We start from the raw sequence: 18,840 nt of genomic DNA, 5'->3' as shown, positions 1-18,840 counted from the left end.
TTTGCTTTCATGTCCATTATGTTCCTCACGGTGTCTGATTGAATTGCAGGACTCAAGAGATCCCAGTAAGCATCTACCCTATGCCTCCAAGTTTCCTGTAAGGCAACGAAGCAGCCTCAGCTTACTTTAATAAACTCCATGACATCTGAGAAAAGTCATGTCTATATGAAAGTGAGCACAAAAAAGTAGTGTCAATTAGTCATCAGATTCAGAGTTTTGTGTTACTTAAAGAGTTCAAGTAGAACGTCGCCTAGTGATTCAAAAAGGTAGTGATGACGGAACCAGTTTGGCCTCACACAGACCGAGGACAACATCATGGAAGACTCTGTTTTATGAAAGTTAAATCTCTATAAACAGCGAAATCAAGTTAACTCAACATAGCAGAGTTGTAGTTAAGAGTGGTAATATGTGGCTTTTTCTTCCTCATGCTTGTTAAGTACCACCTTGCCTTCTCAAAATCAGGGTACTCGTCACTGTAGAGAGACATATGGGGGTTGCCGGTAAATTTCGCTGTCTCTGTTCCCTTTTGTGGATTTGATAAATTGATTTCTATTACTGTGGTGATGAGAGGAAGGAAGAAAGAGATGAGGGACTTATATAATGTGGAGCTGGTGGAATGGAAATCGATTCATGTCCTTAGGATATCTGCAATTAATGATTGAGCTAAATGCTAATGAACGTATACGTTCAAGCGGAGAAGGGGAAGCTGTAAAGATGAAGGTGCTGAGATAAGAAGAGATGGAAGACGAGGACGATTGGAGAACTATTAGGTTTTAAAGATGGCTCATTATTGGACTAAGAAGAAGGACATGTAACCAAATAATACCAAAGGCCCAGTTTCTTATCTTCAGTCGACAAATCAGCAATGACGTGGCAAATTAAACTTCTCTGATTTGTCAATTTTTCAATCCAATGTTGACAGCTTAAAAAATCTTTATCAGTCCCTTTTAGTATAGTATAGATTTCTTGTATGCGTTAGTTATTCGAAAGCTACAGTTACTTAGAAATTAAACAAACACTTAATTTAAATAATTTTTATTGACAGAAATTAGGGATGGGCGTCCAAGAGCTTCAATTCGGTTTGGTTGAAACATTTGAAAGTTTGATTTGTTTGGGTTGAGGAAAATATTCCTGAACTGAACCAAACAAGAACTTTAGATGGGTTCGGCTCAGTTGGGTGGTCAAAACTCAAAAGCTTAATTTGGGTTTTCTATAAATTATTGATGTCAAAATGATACACCTGAAACAAAATATGACTACTATGTTTTTTTGTCAAATCCTCAATAACATCTCAATTTTTAAGTAAATAATAACGTATATCAAAAAGTGTAAACGAATTTTCTTTATCTTTTCAGTTACTTATTCAGAAAAAATTCAAGTGAAACATGATTAAATTAGAATAGTTGAAGATATTTATTAAAAACTGATTCTCCATATTTCGTAATTAAAAACATAATACATGAAAATTACACGATGATTATATGATCAGTAAACAAATATTAAGAACTTCCAAAAATTATTGTAATTACCGCCGGGTGATCCAAACTGTGAAAGTTGTATTAGAGCGGGTTGCTATCCTGGTCCTGGCATGGGAGGCAACCCTGGCGCACAACAAAGATGTTACAAAGAAGTATGTTCTATTATCAGACTTCTTAAAATCTTCCTTTATAAATTATTATGTTTTTGTATTTGGAAAAAAATACAAACTAATTTTTCATAAAAACTTTCATTTATATATTATTATAGTATTATGTTATTTCTAGTAACTAGAACAATTTTGCAATTGACCAAATTTTACAGAAGTTTGATTTTTCTAAAGAAGATTTTCGGAGTCTACTCGAAATAGACTTCTAGATTGTTTTTATTTTACATAAAATCTTCAAAATACCACAGGAAGTCTATGTAGATTAATTTTGCAATTGACTATGTTTAATTTTAAAAGAGTTGACTTTTCAAGAAATATTTTAATTTATTAATTTTAATATTAAATGTTTATTATTTATTGTTAATTACAAAGCTGACTTACACGACTTTTTGCCATATGCAGCAGAGATGGCACCAATTGAGACGTTGTCGTGTAAGCCTCCAGCTGGGGGGGTCACAGGCAGAATTTGCACCATTCAAATGGCAAAGCTGTGAAGAAATTAATAGCAAACTCGCAGGATCTTGTTAAAGCAGTTACTCAGCAACAGAAGGGTCAGACCAACAGCAGGAAAGCTTCCTCTCGGAAGTACTGATGTCGTCGATCTTTGCATGGAATATGCGCGAATTCAATAAGCCGCGCAAACAAAAAGCAGTTAAGTATTGGGTGAAGGCTGCGAAGTTGTCTATTGGTTGTTTGATGGAAACTAGAGTTTAAGAAAGTAACTTTAAGAAGATTTTTGATGCAACCTTTCCAGGTTAGTTGTATAAATAAATACTCTCATCACCGGCTTGGGAGACTTTGGGTCTGCTGGTCTGACGAGGTGGAGGTCTGTCATGTTCTGACTAGTGCTCAGATGATTACGGTGTGGGTGAGATACAAATCCACAGGTGCTACGTTCCTCTGCTCCTTCAGTTATGGAGAAAATTGTGCAGTGGAGCGACGAGTTTTGTGGGAAGAAATTGAGTTGGTATCGAGGTCAGTTGCTGGTAGTGCTAACCCTTGGATCATCCAAGGTGATTTTAATGTTGCATTACATGAGGAGGAACACTCTCGGTTTACGGAGACAAGGTCAGACCGTTCTGCAATTCGAGACTTCTAGAATGTGGTACTTCAATGCGATATGGTGGATCTAGCTCAGGTTGGTCCCCGCTTCACTTGGACGAATTGCCAAGATGATAATCCAATCAGTAAGAAGCTCGATCGTGTTATGGTGAATAGCTGTTGGTTGAATAAATTTCCGCAATCATACACCACATTTGAGTCTGGTGGTGTCTTTGATCACTCGCGTATGCACAACTTGCTTCGAGCGGCCCCGCAAGGCAACTTGAAGCCGTTCAAGTTCTTTAACCACACGATAAATCACCCTAGATTCTTGGAAGTGGTAGGGCGAGTATGGAACGAGTCGGCACCCATCTTTCATTCTCGAACTGCTTTAAAGCGTCCGCAAGAGAAACTGAAATCATTAAAGTTTGAGCTGCGAGGTCTCAACAGAGATAAGTATGGTGATATCCCTGGGAGGATGAAGCAGGCTTATACTGACTTGTGCGAGAAGCAGAATGCAGCAATGATGGATCCTCAGTCATCTACGTTTGAAGCAGCGTCGGATGCATGGGAACATTGGCATCACATCTCAGGTATTGAAGAACAATTCTTCTACCAAAAATCCAGAGTCCAATGGCTGGGATTAGGGGATAGGAACTCCATATTTTTCCACAAGGTAACCCAAAGTCTGAATGTAAGTAATACTATCAGGAGGATAGTCACAGCAGATGGGCACATACTTACCTCATTGCCGGAGATTAAAAGCGAAGCAGTAAATCATTTCGAAGAATTCTTAAATGGTTCTCATGAGACGGGGATGAATGTAACTCAGGAGGAGATTCGAGAATTAGTGGACTATAGATGCTCATTTGAGGAAGCTGCCTTGCTTATGAAGCTGGTTACAGAGATGGAGATTAAGGACATATTGTTCTCTATCCCGCAAACAAAGCCCCGGGGCCTGATGAATTTTCCATGGAATTTTATAGTTTTTGGGAAGGACGTAGTGGCTGCAATACAATTGTTTTTCATATTTGGCTTCATGCCTCATAGTGTAAACGCCACCTTATTATCACTGGTTCCTAAGTCTGCAGATGCGGAGAAGATGAGTGATTACAGACCCATTGCCTGCTGTAACGTCATCTACAAGGTGATCTCTAAGCTTCTTGCCAGACGTTTGAAAGCTACCCTGCCAGAGGCAATTGAGCTGAATCAGTGTGCTTTCGTCGAGGGGCGATTGCTTTTGGAAAATGTCTTACTAGCTACTGAGTTGGTCAAGGACTATCACAAGCTGTCGGTTTCCTCTCGATCAGCTATTAAGCTTGACATCTCTAAGGCTTTTGACACTATCAGATGGTCCTTCATTGAAGACACCCTGAGAGCTATGAACTATCCGGATCTGTTTGTTACATGGATCATGAGACATATTGACACGGCAACATTCTCTGTGTCTGTGAATGGAGAATTAGAGGGTTTCTTCTCAAGCTCGCGTGGAGTTCGACAAGGCTGCTCACTGTCACCCTATATCTATGCCATTGTAAGCAATGTTCTATCTAAACTCCTCAACAAGGCTGCTGTGGCGGGGCAGATTGGGTATCACCCTCAGTGCAAGGAAGTTAACTTTACCCATCTAAGCTTCGCTGACGATATCGTCGTCTTCACTAATGGATCTCCGGATTCGCTCAAGGGTACATTGCTGGTGTTTGAGGAATTTGCGCATATGTCAGGCTTCGTATCAATGCTGCTAAGTCCACGATCTTCGCTGCAGGCAGAGGCAAGGCGGCTCTTGAGAGTGAAGCAGCACTTGCTGGTTTATCAGTCTCCGCATTGCCTATTAAGTACCTCGGACTTCCTCTCACTACAAAAATCATGACAAGGAGTGATTATGATCCTCTGTTAGCAAATATACGTGCTAGGTTTCTCTCATGGACAAGCAAAGCCCTCTCCTATGCTGGAAGACTTCTACTTATCAAATCAGTCATTGCTAGCATCACCAATTTGTAGTGCTCCGCTTTCTGTCTTCCTCAAGCGTGTATAGACGAGATTGAGAGCATGTGTTAAACATTTTTGTGGAGCGGATCTCCAAATATCATCACTCAGGTAAAAATTGTTTGGGAAGAGATATGATGTCCCCACGAGGAGGGAGGATTGGGGATAAGGCGAGTGAAGGATGTTACTACTGTATTTGGGCTTAAGCTCATCTGGAAATTGGTCTCACAGTCAAAATCACTATGGGTTCAGTGGGTGAAACAATATCTACTTCGCCATGATACTTTTTGGGATGCTAAAGATACTGTCATAGGGTCTTGGGTCTGGAGGAAACTTCTGAGATATCGGCCGTTGGCTAAGCAGTTTATTAGAATGAATATTCAAGATGGGTGTACTGTAAGATTCTGGACAGACATTTGGCACCCTAAAGGCAGATTGATTAAAGCTATGGGAGAGATTGGAACCCAGAAGTTAGGGATTGTGAGAAATGCGAAGATATGTGATGTTTTGGTAGATGGTGATTGGAGATTCCGCAGATGTCGTGATCCTAATTTTCAGGCGCTTATTGCAAACATCAAAGAGCTTCAGGTGCAGCTTGTGGGAAATTACTCAGATACAGCCCTTTGGTGGAAGGGTGAGGACTCTTACGATGATAGATTTATCTCCACTACTACATGGGATCTGATACGGGTCCGACGTGACAGAGTGGACTGGAGTAGGCTGATCTGGTTTTCGCAGGGTGTTCCACGGTTTGCATTCATCACCTGGCTAGCTCTCAGGGATAGACTGTCTACTGGTCATCGAACTAGTCAATGGGGGTCATCCTCAAAGCTGCCTCTATTGTGGTGAACCGGACGAGACAAGGGACCACCTTTTCTTTGCTTGTCCTTACACCTTCACCCTGTGGATTCGAGTACTTGGGAACTTGTTTGGTAGAGATCTCGATCCAGATTGGGACACAACCATATTTTCCCTCTTGACAGGTTCTTATGATAACCTCACCTACATTCTCTTGAGGATTGTATTGCAAGTCACGATCTACTATGTCTGGCGTGAGCGAAACGAGAGGAAACACAACAGGGTAGCCAAGCCAGTTGATCACCTAGCCCGGCTGATAGACAAAACGGTATGGAACAAAATTACTTCAACTAGTTACACTCGAAGACCGAAGTTACAAGGTCTAATGCAACGATGGTTTGCAGCTCACACAGTTTAGAGATAGAAGCTTAGTCTCATTCTTTTATTTTTCAACGTTTAGGCGTTTTGTAAATAAACCATTCTCTTGAGTTGATCAATAAATTTAAAATTTCATCAAAAAAAAGAAGAAATCTTCAATAAAAAAACAAAATTTTACAAAATTTTCATCAAATAAAAAGCTAACTTGTTTATCAGAAACGATTTCTACAAAGTCTACTCTAATTTTTTGTTACAAAAAAAGTTAGCTGATTTCCTAGAAATGTTTTAGGAAAAACAGAAAAAATATTCAGTTGTAAAACTAAATATGCGTTGACTTCTAAAAAAGTATTTTCTCGCAAACAATTTGAAAAATGGAATATCATACCAAAATCTGGTGAGATTTTTTGTTTAACTTCTTGGCGCACATATAATTTCTCTACGAAAAATATTCACTCATTAATGACCAAGACCAATTAATTCAATGACTCCAATAGGTTTAAAAAATTTTAAATCGAAAAGTAAGGTTTTTCGGATGAAATAGAAAAGAAAAGAAAGATAAATAAATTGTTGTAAAAAAATGAGATATGAAGAGTAAGTGTCGATTCCAAGTGCATGCTCAGAATTGGTTGTACATGCTATTTGGTGTATTGATGCCAATATTAATGTTTGATATCACTCAAATTATTCTAAAGAGTGATTTTTAACTCTCAAATAAGAGGTTAGTTGTAGTACTTATGGATCAAATCCACAGAGACTTTAGAATTGCACAATAGATTTATAGTTTTTGAAGTAATGCTAGACATTTATGATTAAAGCGGTAAATGAAGCTAAGGTTTGATGAACAAGGCAATTGTTCAAATGATTAGTTTTAGGTTTTAAACAATTAAAGATGAACAGCTAGATTCAAGTGATTCTCTGGTATGAAAAGTATGCATTCTATGAATTATTAGGAGTTTATAAATAATAATTGTTCTTGAACTCAAACTTAAGTTATAATCTATCAATTTTTGTTTGTTTAGATTATCCACGGTCTAGATCTCAGATTTCAACTTCCATTTGTTAATCATGAGAAAGTGTCGATCGATGTTCTATATGAATATCGATCGATATACCTTTCAAAACGTCGATCGATGTAACTCTCGTTACAACAATCGATGTTTATTCTAACAGACTTTACGAATGGGTTTGATAGGTTCTCTAATTTCCTAGACCAACTTCTGTGTGTATCTAGTTAATTAGATCATAATAGTTTAGTTTCAGGTAGTTAACCAAGCTTCCGCTTGCGCCAATTAATCCTAAGTTCTGAGTTTAGGGTGATCAAGCCTATACTTATCAGTAAGAAAACCTAGATGAAAAACTATTTAATTTCCTAATTAATATTCATTTCAGCTTAGATCAACCTTTGAAGAACCCTAAATCTAACAGTAAGACTACTCAGACATATTCATAAGAAACATTATGAGGGTCTGAATAATACTCAATAATATAAATATGAAAAGCAAAAAAAAAAATAGAGTAATAGAACAAGGGAGCTTAAGATCTTCTCTGTCTATGAAGTTCGGATCTCCCTCTCCACTCCTAAGCTCTCTTCCTAAGTGTAGAAAATGTCTACCTCCAAAAATGTGTCTTTCTAAAAGTTTGCGTCTAGGTAAAGCATAAAAACCCTTATAAATAGTCTTACAGGCGGCCATGGACTTATGGTGTAAATCTTGGAACTTTTGGGTAAAACTCATAATTTCCTTAAGTTGGCTTCGCGGATGGCTCGCCGTCGATGACATTTATATTGATCCGTCGATCGATTTTTTCTTTAATAATCGACTTTGTGGTCATGTTTTCAGCAATGCTTTCATAAAACCTCCAAATTTCCCCAAAATCACCACTTTACTCCAATAGGTACCTGAATCTATAAATACTCTAAAAGACTCTAAAATGCATATAAAATACTCTAAAAACATATGTAAATCATGGATAAAAATGGGTAAAATCGAAGGCATATCAACTCCCCCATACTTATCGTTTTACTTGTCCTCAAGCAAAATATAGGACAATAGTCTAATAAAGGTTTTAGAATCAGCAGGGATTCACAAAATTTAAAAAAACTACTCTCACTTGTGCAAATATGATAGGTGGGAATAAATCATTACTAACCTTGGATTATTCAATGTAATACACTCTATCTTAGTCACCATTATCATACATCACACAACTCCACTGATAGCTTCTGACATACCCCTCTACTGACTTCATTTTTGCATAAAATAATTGTATAGACTATATCCTGGGAGTATCGATCAAGAGACACATGGAATCAATTCAAACAAGTATCTGGACCTACAGGTAACCCTTTATAGTTTTCCCTCTCTCTTCTCTCTTCTCTGAATCTAATTTTTTTATTGGCTAAGTTGTAGGCGAATAATGGGGTCACATGAGACACTCCTAGCTCTCGCTTCCAAACAATGTGTGATCATTCTATTAGAGTAAAATAATGGGGTCGCAGGAGACACTCGTATTCCTCTAAACCGCAATAAATTATTTCATTTTTTTTTGTAAATATGGATGCTAAAAAGAGGTGGAAGGAGAACCAGGGACACTAAGTTTAGTACCTTCCAAACTTACCGGAGAAATCCGATCCAATGTATACCAAACCCCAAAATGAGCAGGTGGAGTAGATTAAGGTTGGAAGTCAGCTTTGGTTTCTCCAGACATTCTCAGTAAGTGTGGATGTGAATAACGTGTGATACACTGTGGTGTTTCCATCTAATACATCCTGCAGTTAATAAATAGATGGTGCAAAAAAGTGGTTAGAGTAGTAATTAAATTGTGAAAGATCATAATCCGTTTCTTGACTCAATAAAACTTTTTATTATTTAAAAACTTTTTTTTTTCTTATAAGACTCAGAATAAAATATAATGTTAGTAACTAACTCCCTCAGACTTAAATGACATTGTCCCCAACGTTATTCAGTCGAAGATCAGTTAAGAATAAATCATCAGTACTAAAGAAATGTTAGACAAGAGATGAAGTATCGTACCTTGCTGTCCCAAACGTCGATTGCCACCGTGACCTTGGTGTCGATCGATGGTTTGAAGACAAAACATTTCAGCGCTTAGTGGTAACATGACATATGGTCTAAATCATCACCTATAAGTTATCAGTCAGTGTGGTTAGCTCTGTTAGACAATCCAAACACATGTGAGGGTTAGGTAATAGATAGTCTCAAGTCAAAGCATAATAAAACAAGTTCGAGCATAAATCCTAATAGTCTGAGAAATAAAAATAAAACAAAAGTAGATAAGGGATAGAAAGATGAAGACTAATCCTCATCGGTGTCGTCCTCGTTGTCATTCTCTGGCTGGCGTGAGGGTCCTGCAGCTGATGGAGATCGTTCGCGCACACTCCCTCTCGTAACGCAGCGGCACTGTGACACTCTCGCCCAGATGGCGTGAGGAGCGTCCACAACAGCACGCTGGAAGTCGCCATGATCGCGCATGGGAATGTCAGGGATGTGTGGGAAGTCGGGGATCTCTGGCTGGGGCTGTGCGGCTGCTACTCCGGCTGCTCTGTGTACTGCACGTCTGCGGGGCCGGTTCGCCGGGTTTTGGCGGAGGATGGGGTCTGGTTGGAACTCAAGCCTGGTGACATCGCCATCGAAATCTGTCACTGTCCGCTGAGGTAACTCAAGCAGATATGATCTGTCATCATCACGTAGCTCCAAACACGTCCCCGGCAATGGCGCCAAATTTGATATCACTCAAATTACCCTAAGGAGTGACTTTTACTCTCTCAAATAAGATGTTCAATTGTAGTACTTAGGGTTCGAATCTACATAGACTCTAGGATAACACAATAGATTTATAGTTTCCGAAGTAATGCTAGACAGTTATGATTAAAGCAGTAAATGAAGTTGAGGTTTGATGGACAAGGAAATTGTTCAAATGATTGTTTTTAGGTTTTAAACAATTAAATATGAATAGCTAGATTCAGGTGATTTCTAAGGTAAGACAAGTATGCCTTCTATGAATTATTAGGAGTTTATAAATATTAATTGTTCTTGAACTAAAACATAAGTTATAATCTATCAACTTTCATTTGTTTAGATTATCTACTGTCTAGATCTCAGATTTCAACTTCCGTTTGTTAATCATGAGAAAATGTCGATCGATGTTCTATATGAATATCGATCGATACACCTTTCAAAATGTCGGTCGATGTAATATTCGTTACATCGATCGATGTTTATTCTAGCAGGCTTTACGAATTGGTTTGATAGGTTCTCTAATTTCCTAGACCAACTTTCGTGTGTATCTAGTTAATTAGATCATACTAGTTTAGTTTCAGGTAGTTAACAAAGCTTCCGCTTGCGCCAATTAATCCTAAGTTCTAAGTTTAGGGTGATCAAGCATATACTTAGCAGTAATAACAACTAGAAGAAGAACTATTTAATTTCCTAATTAACATTCATTTCAGCTTAGATCAACCTTTGAAGAACCCTAAATCTAACAATAAGACTACTTAGACATATTCATAAGATACATTATGATGGTCTGAATAATACTCAATAATATAAATATGATAGCAAACAAAGTAGACTAATAGAACAATGGAGTTTAAGATCTTCTATGTTTCTGAAGTTCAGATCTCTCTCTCTACTCCTAAGCTCTCTTCCTAAGTGTAGAAAATGTCTGCCTCCAAAAATGTGTCTCTCTAAGAGTCTGTGTCTAGGTAAAACATAAGAAAACCTTAATAAATAGCTTAACATGCGGCCAGAGACTTATATTGCAAATCTTGTAACTTTTGGGTAAAACTCGTAATTTCCTTAAGTTGGCTTCGCGGATGGCTCACCGTCGATCTATGTTTTCAGCAATGCTTTCATAAAAGCTCCAAATTGTCCCAAAATCACAACTTTATTCCAATAGGTACATGAACCTGTAAATATTCTAAAGACTCCAAAATGCATATAAAATACTTTAAAAATATATGTAAATCATGGGTAAAAGTGGGTAAAATCCAAGGCATATCAATTGTAAAAAAAGATGAAGATGTGGATGACTGAGAACAATAATTATTTTTGAAAATGAGAATTTCATTTTTGGAAATAATTTAAACTTATAGGGTGAATAGAACAAATAACAAAAAAAAAAAGTCAATTTTGTCTTAACCACAAATTTGAGGTCATTTGTGGAAGAAGCTCTAAAAATAAACTATATCTTAAAAATATAAATATACAATTTTTATTATTGTTTTATATCTAAATAAAACTTTAATTATTAATAAATAATTATTATACATTCATATAAATTTGATTTGATTCATATTATACAATATAAAATTTTAATATTATATACAAAATTAAGTATTATTAAGTTAAATAATTTAATTTATTTTTTAAATTATATAAATAATTATTATGTATACATACAAATAAAAAAAATATGATAAACTATGATTTATAAAAATATACTATATCAATAACTATTAAATTAATGACTATTTAATTATAATTTTTTTTAATTAGACTATGCAATTAAATAATTATGTTTATTTGGTAAAAGTAAAATATTAAAATTATTTAATATTTATATTATTTTATAATATAGAAGAACGAGATATTATTGGTATTTTTACACTTATATTTTTTACTGTTTATAAAAATAATCTTTAACTATATGCAACATATTAATTGAATTTAACAAACACGTAAAATCATCCATGATATAAAATTTATAAAAAAACTAAATGTAACCAATAGATGTTAAATTTGTGTTTTTACCTAAATTGTTTTCCATAAATAGAGAGTATTATTCCGTATATTTGTCGTAATCACCAAAACCTAGCACACATCTACACTTATTCATATAATAAAGTAAACTATACGATAATCTACGCATATGCGCGGATTGAGTTTTTTATACTAATGTTTGTTCATTAAATTGTTTTAACATTATACAACACTGCGATTTTTATTGATTGTAACATCACAAATATAAATGTTGGTCTCTTAAAATTTATCATCGTTATTGAAGAGTTAACATATCACATCTCATTTTAATTATTTTTAAGATTTCGTATGCCCAAAAAGAAAATTAAATTTTGCAGCTGGCACAAATCACCAAAACAAAATAGGCAACATCCTTTATAAAATGACGAAAGGGAATTATGTTTTATGCTCTCGATTTGTTTACTATTGACTCTCCATAAATGATTTCAATTCATAAAATGTACTATTTTTTATAAGTATATGTACTAACATTTCTTTTAACTATACGAAAAATGATAATAAAATGCTCACACGTTTCAACTTCTCGAACTGATAATCTTGTAAAAACATATATATATATATATATATATAAAGTAAAAAGTTTCTTTTCTTGATTTTTTGATTATAGAATATATATTTTTTTAAAAATAGACAAAATAATTAATTTTACCGTATATACATTAATTAAATTTTTGAAATTCGACTTTCACGTTATTTTTGCTGTATTATTTGGTGTATATAAATGATTTTTTTATAAATTTTAAATGTGGTTTAAATAAAAATTTACTAAATATAAGAAAAAAATATTAAAATGGTAAGGAAATATAGAGATAATTATATTAGAAAATAAAGAAAATAATACAATTTTTTGTTTTTTCTTATATAAAAATATATATATATATATATATATATAAATTATTAATTTATAATTTTAGCGAGACCATATATTTAAAAAAGATTTTTCTAAAATATTAATATTTTATTGATTTGTGTAATATTTTGAACCGTTTGGAACCGGAAAATTTTATTAATTTATGGTGTGTATTAAGTTATCGAGTTTCTACTGTATTTTAAACATTGAGTAATGTTTGCATTCATTCTTAATCACAGAGGAAAATAACGTAGAAAAGGCAGCTCTTTTGGGTATTGAATAGTATCATATTTGGAAAGAGTAGAGCTAGTATGAAATAACTATAGTGATCGAATAGCAATTGATGAATTTTGTTAACAAGTGATTACGAAGTAGGACCCATGAGAAAGTAGAGAAAATTACAACAAAGGTATAATCCTCAATTCAAATACTGTATTATTATTTTTAAAAGAGAAAATTACCTAAACTAACCTGTCCTTTTCTAAAAATAGCTAGAATAACTTATCAAATTTGTTATTATTCAGATAACCTACTAATCATCTAAGTACTTTTATAATTCCTAAATTATCCTTTTATGCTTGTTTACAAAATCATTTGAAAAAAATAAATCTTTCCTAAATTAATTGTTCATTAATCATTTATCTTATTATAATTGTATTTGTTTATTGTTAAAGAAAGTTAGGATATATAAGAATATTAACTTTAATTAAAATTTATTTCATGGAAGGTGATGTTGGAGAAAAAGTGTGGAAGTCTTCGGATAACATGTAGACTTTACACTAATCTACCAACTAATAGATAATCTACCAAAAATGGTAGACTTTATGTTAGTCCACTAACATTTTACAAACGAAAAAATGTCTGCCAAATTGTATTTTGAAGTCTGTTATATGCATGTATGTAGACTTTACACTCGTCTACTAATTTTTAGCAGAGAGAAAACTAGTCTACCGGTTTGGATTTTCATGTCTGCAAAAAAATGTGTAGACATTATGCTAATCCACTAAGAGTACACAAGCAAAATATAAGTCGGTCATATTGTCATTTGAAGTCTATATTTATGTTGCAGACAAAATAAAGGTCGACCAAATTTCAACTTGAAGTATGCTATTCGGTGTAGACGTTACTCTAGTCTACCAATTAACATTAGAAAACAAACTAATCTACCAATTTAGACTTTCATGTCTGTAAAGATGTGCACACATATGAAGGTCTACCGAATATTTGCCAACGAAATATAAGTATACTTGTTTGTGTCTTGTTGTCTATCATAATATGTAGACTACACACTAGTCTCTCGAGTGCCCACAGACTATATACTGTATATGTCTCCCATGTTGTCATTTACAGTTTACTAAAAACATGCAAACTTTAAAGCACCCTCTCCCAACTATATCAGTAGACAAAGTGAATGTCTACGAGCTCATATTTTATACTGTTTTATGTTCGATTATGAAAAAGATAGATGGTCAACAATGGTGGTTTTTCCATATACAAATATTTCTTGAAAAAAAAATATGTTTTCCTTTTATTTGAAAGGAATCAATTTTGTGTTTAATTTTCTATAAACGACTGACATTTGTTTCCTTTTTAACAATTTTTATAAGTTTTGCATTTTCTGAATAATTTGTATTTATCTTTAAATGGTAGATAAAGTAATAACTTTTGTGGCTAGGGGTAATATAGAGATAGTATCTTTCGAAAATCTTTAAAAGATCATATAGGTTATTTTAGCTATTGTATATATTTTTAAGGTTATGGTAGCAAATGTCTCTTTTTAAAATGATAAAAATGACCATCAACTTTCTCTTGGCTCTCCACAGGTGATTTCATTTCATAAAATGTACTAGTTTTATATTATTTTATAATATATAAGAATGAAATACTATTGATATTTTTACACTTATAATTTTTACGTTTTATAAAAAAATTCTTTAACTATATGCAATATATTAATTGAATTTAACAAACACGTGAATTTATCTATGTTATAACCAATAGATGTTAAAATTGTGTTTTTATATACCTAAATTGTTTTCCATAAATAGAGAGTATTATTCCGTATATGCATCGTTATCACCAAAACCTAGCACACATCTACACTAATTCATATAATAAAGTTAATTTTTTTTTACTAATGTTTGTTCATTAAATTGTTTTAACATTTTACAACACTACTATTTTTATCGATTGTAAAATCACAAATATAAACGTTGGTCTCTTAAAATGTATCATCGTTGTTGAAGAGTTAACATATCACAACTCATTTTAATTATTTTTAAGACTTTATATGCACAAAAAAAATTAAGTTTTGTGGCTGACACATATCACTAAAACTAGGTAGGCAACATCGATTGTAAAGTGAAGAAAGGGGATTAGGTTTTCTGCCCTCGATTTGTTTACTAGTGACTCTCCATAGGTGATTTTATTTCATACCTTTATAAAATTGTGATTTCGTTCTCGTTTCTGTTTCACTGATATGAGTTTTGTTTCTTTTTTTTAACTTTTCCTGTGAATTCGGTGAACTACATAAGTGACAATTAAAAAATATATATATCTGTAAAAATTAGTTCCACTCCAGATACATATCTAAGAATCAAATTTTTGAAAAAAAATCACCGGCAAACTCTTTTCACAAGTTAGTGTTCAAATATAATATATCAAACTATTATATAATATAAGTGCAGACTCGAAATATATGTGTCTGTCTAGTAACCAATTCGGTCTAAAAATCATCTAATTCTAAACAACAAAACAAATTATTTATTTTGTAAACATATTCTTTTGAGGTTTAATTACTTAAGAATATACAAAAATATATAAAGTATTTTACCATTCTAGTATATGTAAACTATGTAAAAACTAATAACTGTTTGATTTATTAAATGATAAACCAAAAAACTTATAATAATAGCTAGATAGGGTATTAGAGAGAAACAAATATTAGACGAATGATTAAATCTCTCATTCTTCGGACAAACTCAAAATGAGGTAATTGAAATCTTGTCACGATATTTCATTAAAAGAAAATTACCAAAAATATCACATTTATAATAACATTTTTTATGTTTACATTAACCACTTTACTCTCACTTTTGACGAAGGGTAAAAAACATTTATAATTCTAGATTTAACTAATCTAGACTTAGAGTTTAGAGTTGGGAGGTGGAATATGGTTTTTGGAATGTGAAATTTAGGATTCTAATAAATATATAAGTAAATATTTAAAAAATGTAAAAATATTTTCGAAAATAGTTTCAAAATAATTTTCGATTTTCAAAAAAGAAATTTTTAAAAAATCAAAAAAAAATTGATAAAAAAGTTCAAATTTGAAAAAGTATAATTTGAACACATAAAAAAAAAATTATTTACTTAACTTTTTATTTAATATTTTTATTTATTTAAATAACTATTTATTATGCATAGAGAACAAGATATAAGAGTCTTTTGCCACTTAATGTAGAAGATATTTTTGAAAATGTCTCTTTAGTGGCGGTAAGCATGAATAATGATACAAAAAAGTGGTAAACATGAAAATTCTCTTTCATTAAAAGTTTTTTAGGAATAAAATCAAGATTAAATTATTTAATCTTATTGAAATAATATATATATAGTGCTTTCAATATTAAAAATCACTTTGATTTGAATAATTGTATTTCTGGGATTGCGAGAATCAAATAACATATTAGAAATCACATATTTAAAAAAATTGTATACATAAAAGTATATTAATTAGAATAAACACATAAATCAAAACTAATGCATTTTGTTTATTTACTTTCATGTTTTGGGTAAATAAATCAAACAATCATTTTATTTACTTTATATGATATGTAATTAAACTTTATTGTATTGGCAGAGATATAGGGGAATTTCATTTTTACCATTTTTATGGTACCGTTATTCATCTTTACCGTTATTAAAGGGACATTTTTAAAAATATTTTTTTCATTAAAAGGCAATGTACTTTTATACTCTTGTTATTTTTATATAATAAATAAAAATAATAATAATAATAAAAGTAATAATTTTATTTATATGTTATCGAATTATACTTTTTCAAATTCGATTTTTTTTACGAAAAATAAAGTCTAATTTTTTTCAAATTTTTTTTTTGAAAATCAAAAATTATGTTTGAAACTATTTTTAGAGTTTTTTATATTTTTTAAGTATCTGTTTATATATTTATTAGAATCCTAAATTTTAAACTCACCCCTCAACTCTAAACCCTAAGTCTAGTTTACCTAACATTAGGGGTATAAATGTCTTTTACATTTTATTGAAAATGAAATTAAAATTTGGTTAGTTTAAACATGAAAAATAGTATTATGAATGTGGTATTTGTGGCAATTTTCCATAGATATATATATGACATTTTAATATAAATGTTTATTATTGACATATTTCTACTCATATGATTTTATAAACATTTGTATATTTGTTGTAACAAAAATTTAAACTGTTAATCACAAAAGTTTTAATGTAAAATTTTTAATACAAATTTTAAAATTAAAATATTATGATTTTAATAATTTTTCAATGTAAATTTTTCAATTAACATATTTTTATATTTTTATATGATATATAATTTACTTTATATGATATTAATGTGTATATATATATATATATATATATATATATATATACAATATGAATATTTATTAATGAAACTTTCTATTCATATAATTTATGATTATTTGTAACTGACTTGAACAAAAAAAAATAAACCATTGATCACAAAATTTTCAATGAGAGAATTTTATATTTTTATAGTTTATTTTTATTTTAAAAATTCAAAATTTAACGTATAAGAAAAATATTAATTTTTTTATTATATATTTAATGTGATTTTTTTAATTTATTTTAATATTATAAAATTAAAAAAGCAAAAGGATACAAAAATTGTTATAAATATGTATTATTCGTAATCTGTTAATTCCGTAGCTCATAACAACCGTTCAAAACGCCACGTCATCTCTATCATCATCATCTACGCCACCGTCTGCTGCACGGCCGCCTTGCTCACTTGACTCCTCCATGGCTCTCACTATCTTCGTCTTTTTGGTTGCTCTCTTCTTCATGGCTTTTTTCTCCGTCTTCATCTGTAATTTTGCCGAAGATGAATCAACGGCTGATATATCTTTTTCCAGACCAACTAGAAGAAGATCATCCTCGCCACCACGTCCGCATTTTAATCGTCGGAGAGGACTTGATTCTGAGGCCGTACGATCCCTGCCGGTGTACCGTTACACGAAATCAGCGAAGCACTGGATCGAGGATTGCATCATCTGCTTGAGTAACTTCGAAGAAGGTGAAACCGTTAAAGTGATACCACACTATGGTCACGTTTTCCACGTGGCTTAACTCACACGTCACTTGTCCTTTCTGCCGCAGCAGCCAGGTGTTGTCGGATCAGAAATCGGCAGAGAGCAGCTGTAAGGAGGTGTAGTAGCTGTTCTAGTTTGGGGCAGAGGACCGGACTGGAACGGTCTTTGAGTCTCTAACATGTGTGTGTTTCCACGCGTTTTGATATTTATTGTCGGTTGATCCTTTCATTTTGGTTTTTAAGTGTAAGTTTGTATTTACATCAGCACGACGGTTATTTTTAACTCGTCACAGTAACGTTAAATGTCTGCGTACCATATTTTCTTCGTAAGCTACTTCCTACCTAGCGCTTGGCTTTGCTTTGAAGTAATGTTACTGTAAATTAAAGGCACTATATTCTTGAAAAAATTACATCTGGGCAATACTTTTTCTTTGCCCACTTACGCCTAGACATACTTTAAGCATATCATACATTTTCTCTTGACAAAATACCTACAAACCCCTTTGAACTCTAACTAATTGAAAAAATGATGTGACGTTACTCAATCAATTTCTTTTCATTTACAATGAAACTTTAATGTTCTAACTCTCTAATTGATTTTCTTTCTGCTTCTTTTCTCCCACATATCTCCTTCCTCAAACACCCTATTTTTTTTTCGAATTGCAAAATCATTTTTTTTCTCCTTCTTTCTTCATTTTTTCTCCTCTTTCATTTTTCTCCTTCTCTTTTTTTTTAATCTCTTTCTTATCTGTTAACCTTTCAAAACAATACTATCACTTTAATTCTTTACATGATTATTGTCACCACCGCAATTTCTTTCATCACCATCTCCACAACTCTTTTCACAGCGGTCCGCACTTGAAAAACCACCACTGCAATTCTTTCTGAGAAAACTTTGAATACATGAACACAAAATTTGACCACATGAACACTAATCCCGACCACATTAACACTGACCCTGATTCTGACTATATGAACATTAACTCTGATTCTGACCCTAACCACATCTCTACCAACAACCACGTTTTACCAAGCC

The 18,840-nt window shown here is 32.5% G+C and overlaps 1 protein-coding gene and 1 pseudogene across 1 annotated transcript; both read left to right on the top strand.

Annotated features, from left to right (window-relative positions):
• The first annotated feature begins 2,765 nt into the window (after positions 1–2,765).
• Positions 2,766–5,521, top strand: LOC106392914. The gene is made up of 2 exons (XM_048755570.1): positions 2,766–4,493; positions 4,904–5,521. The coding sequence occupies exons 1-2, from the start codon at positions 2,766–2,768 to the stop codon at positions 5,519–5,521; spliced, it is 2,346 nt and encodes a 781-aa protein (XP_048611527.1).
• A 3,816-nt stretch (positions 5,522–9,337) lies between these two features.
• Positions 9,338–18,149, top strand: LOC125575368 (annotated as a pseudogene).
• Positions 18,150–18,840: the final 691 nt, after the last annotated feature.

The sequence above is a fragment of the Brassica napus genome, chromosome C4 (genome assembly GCF_020379485.1).
Source record: "Brassica napus cultivar Da-Ae chromosome C4, Da-Ae, whole genome shotgun sequence".
Taxonomy (NCBI): domain Eukaryota; kingdom Viridiplantae; phylum Streptophyta; class Magnoliopsida; order Brassicales; family Brassicaceae; genus Brassica; species Brassica napus.
Note: the sequence above shows the minus strand (reverse complement) of the source record. Positions and strands in the feature narration are given on the sequence as shown.

Coding starts and splice junctions, on each gene's coding strand:
- LOC106392914 (XM_048755570.1), top strand. CDS start 2,766: ATGGTGGATCTAGCTCAGGTTGGTCCCCGCTTCACTTGGACGAATTGC. Junction 4,494..4,903: donor GAGTGAAGCAGCACTTGCTG/GTTTATCAGTCT, acceptor TTGGTCTCACAG/TCAAAATCACTATGGGTTCA.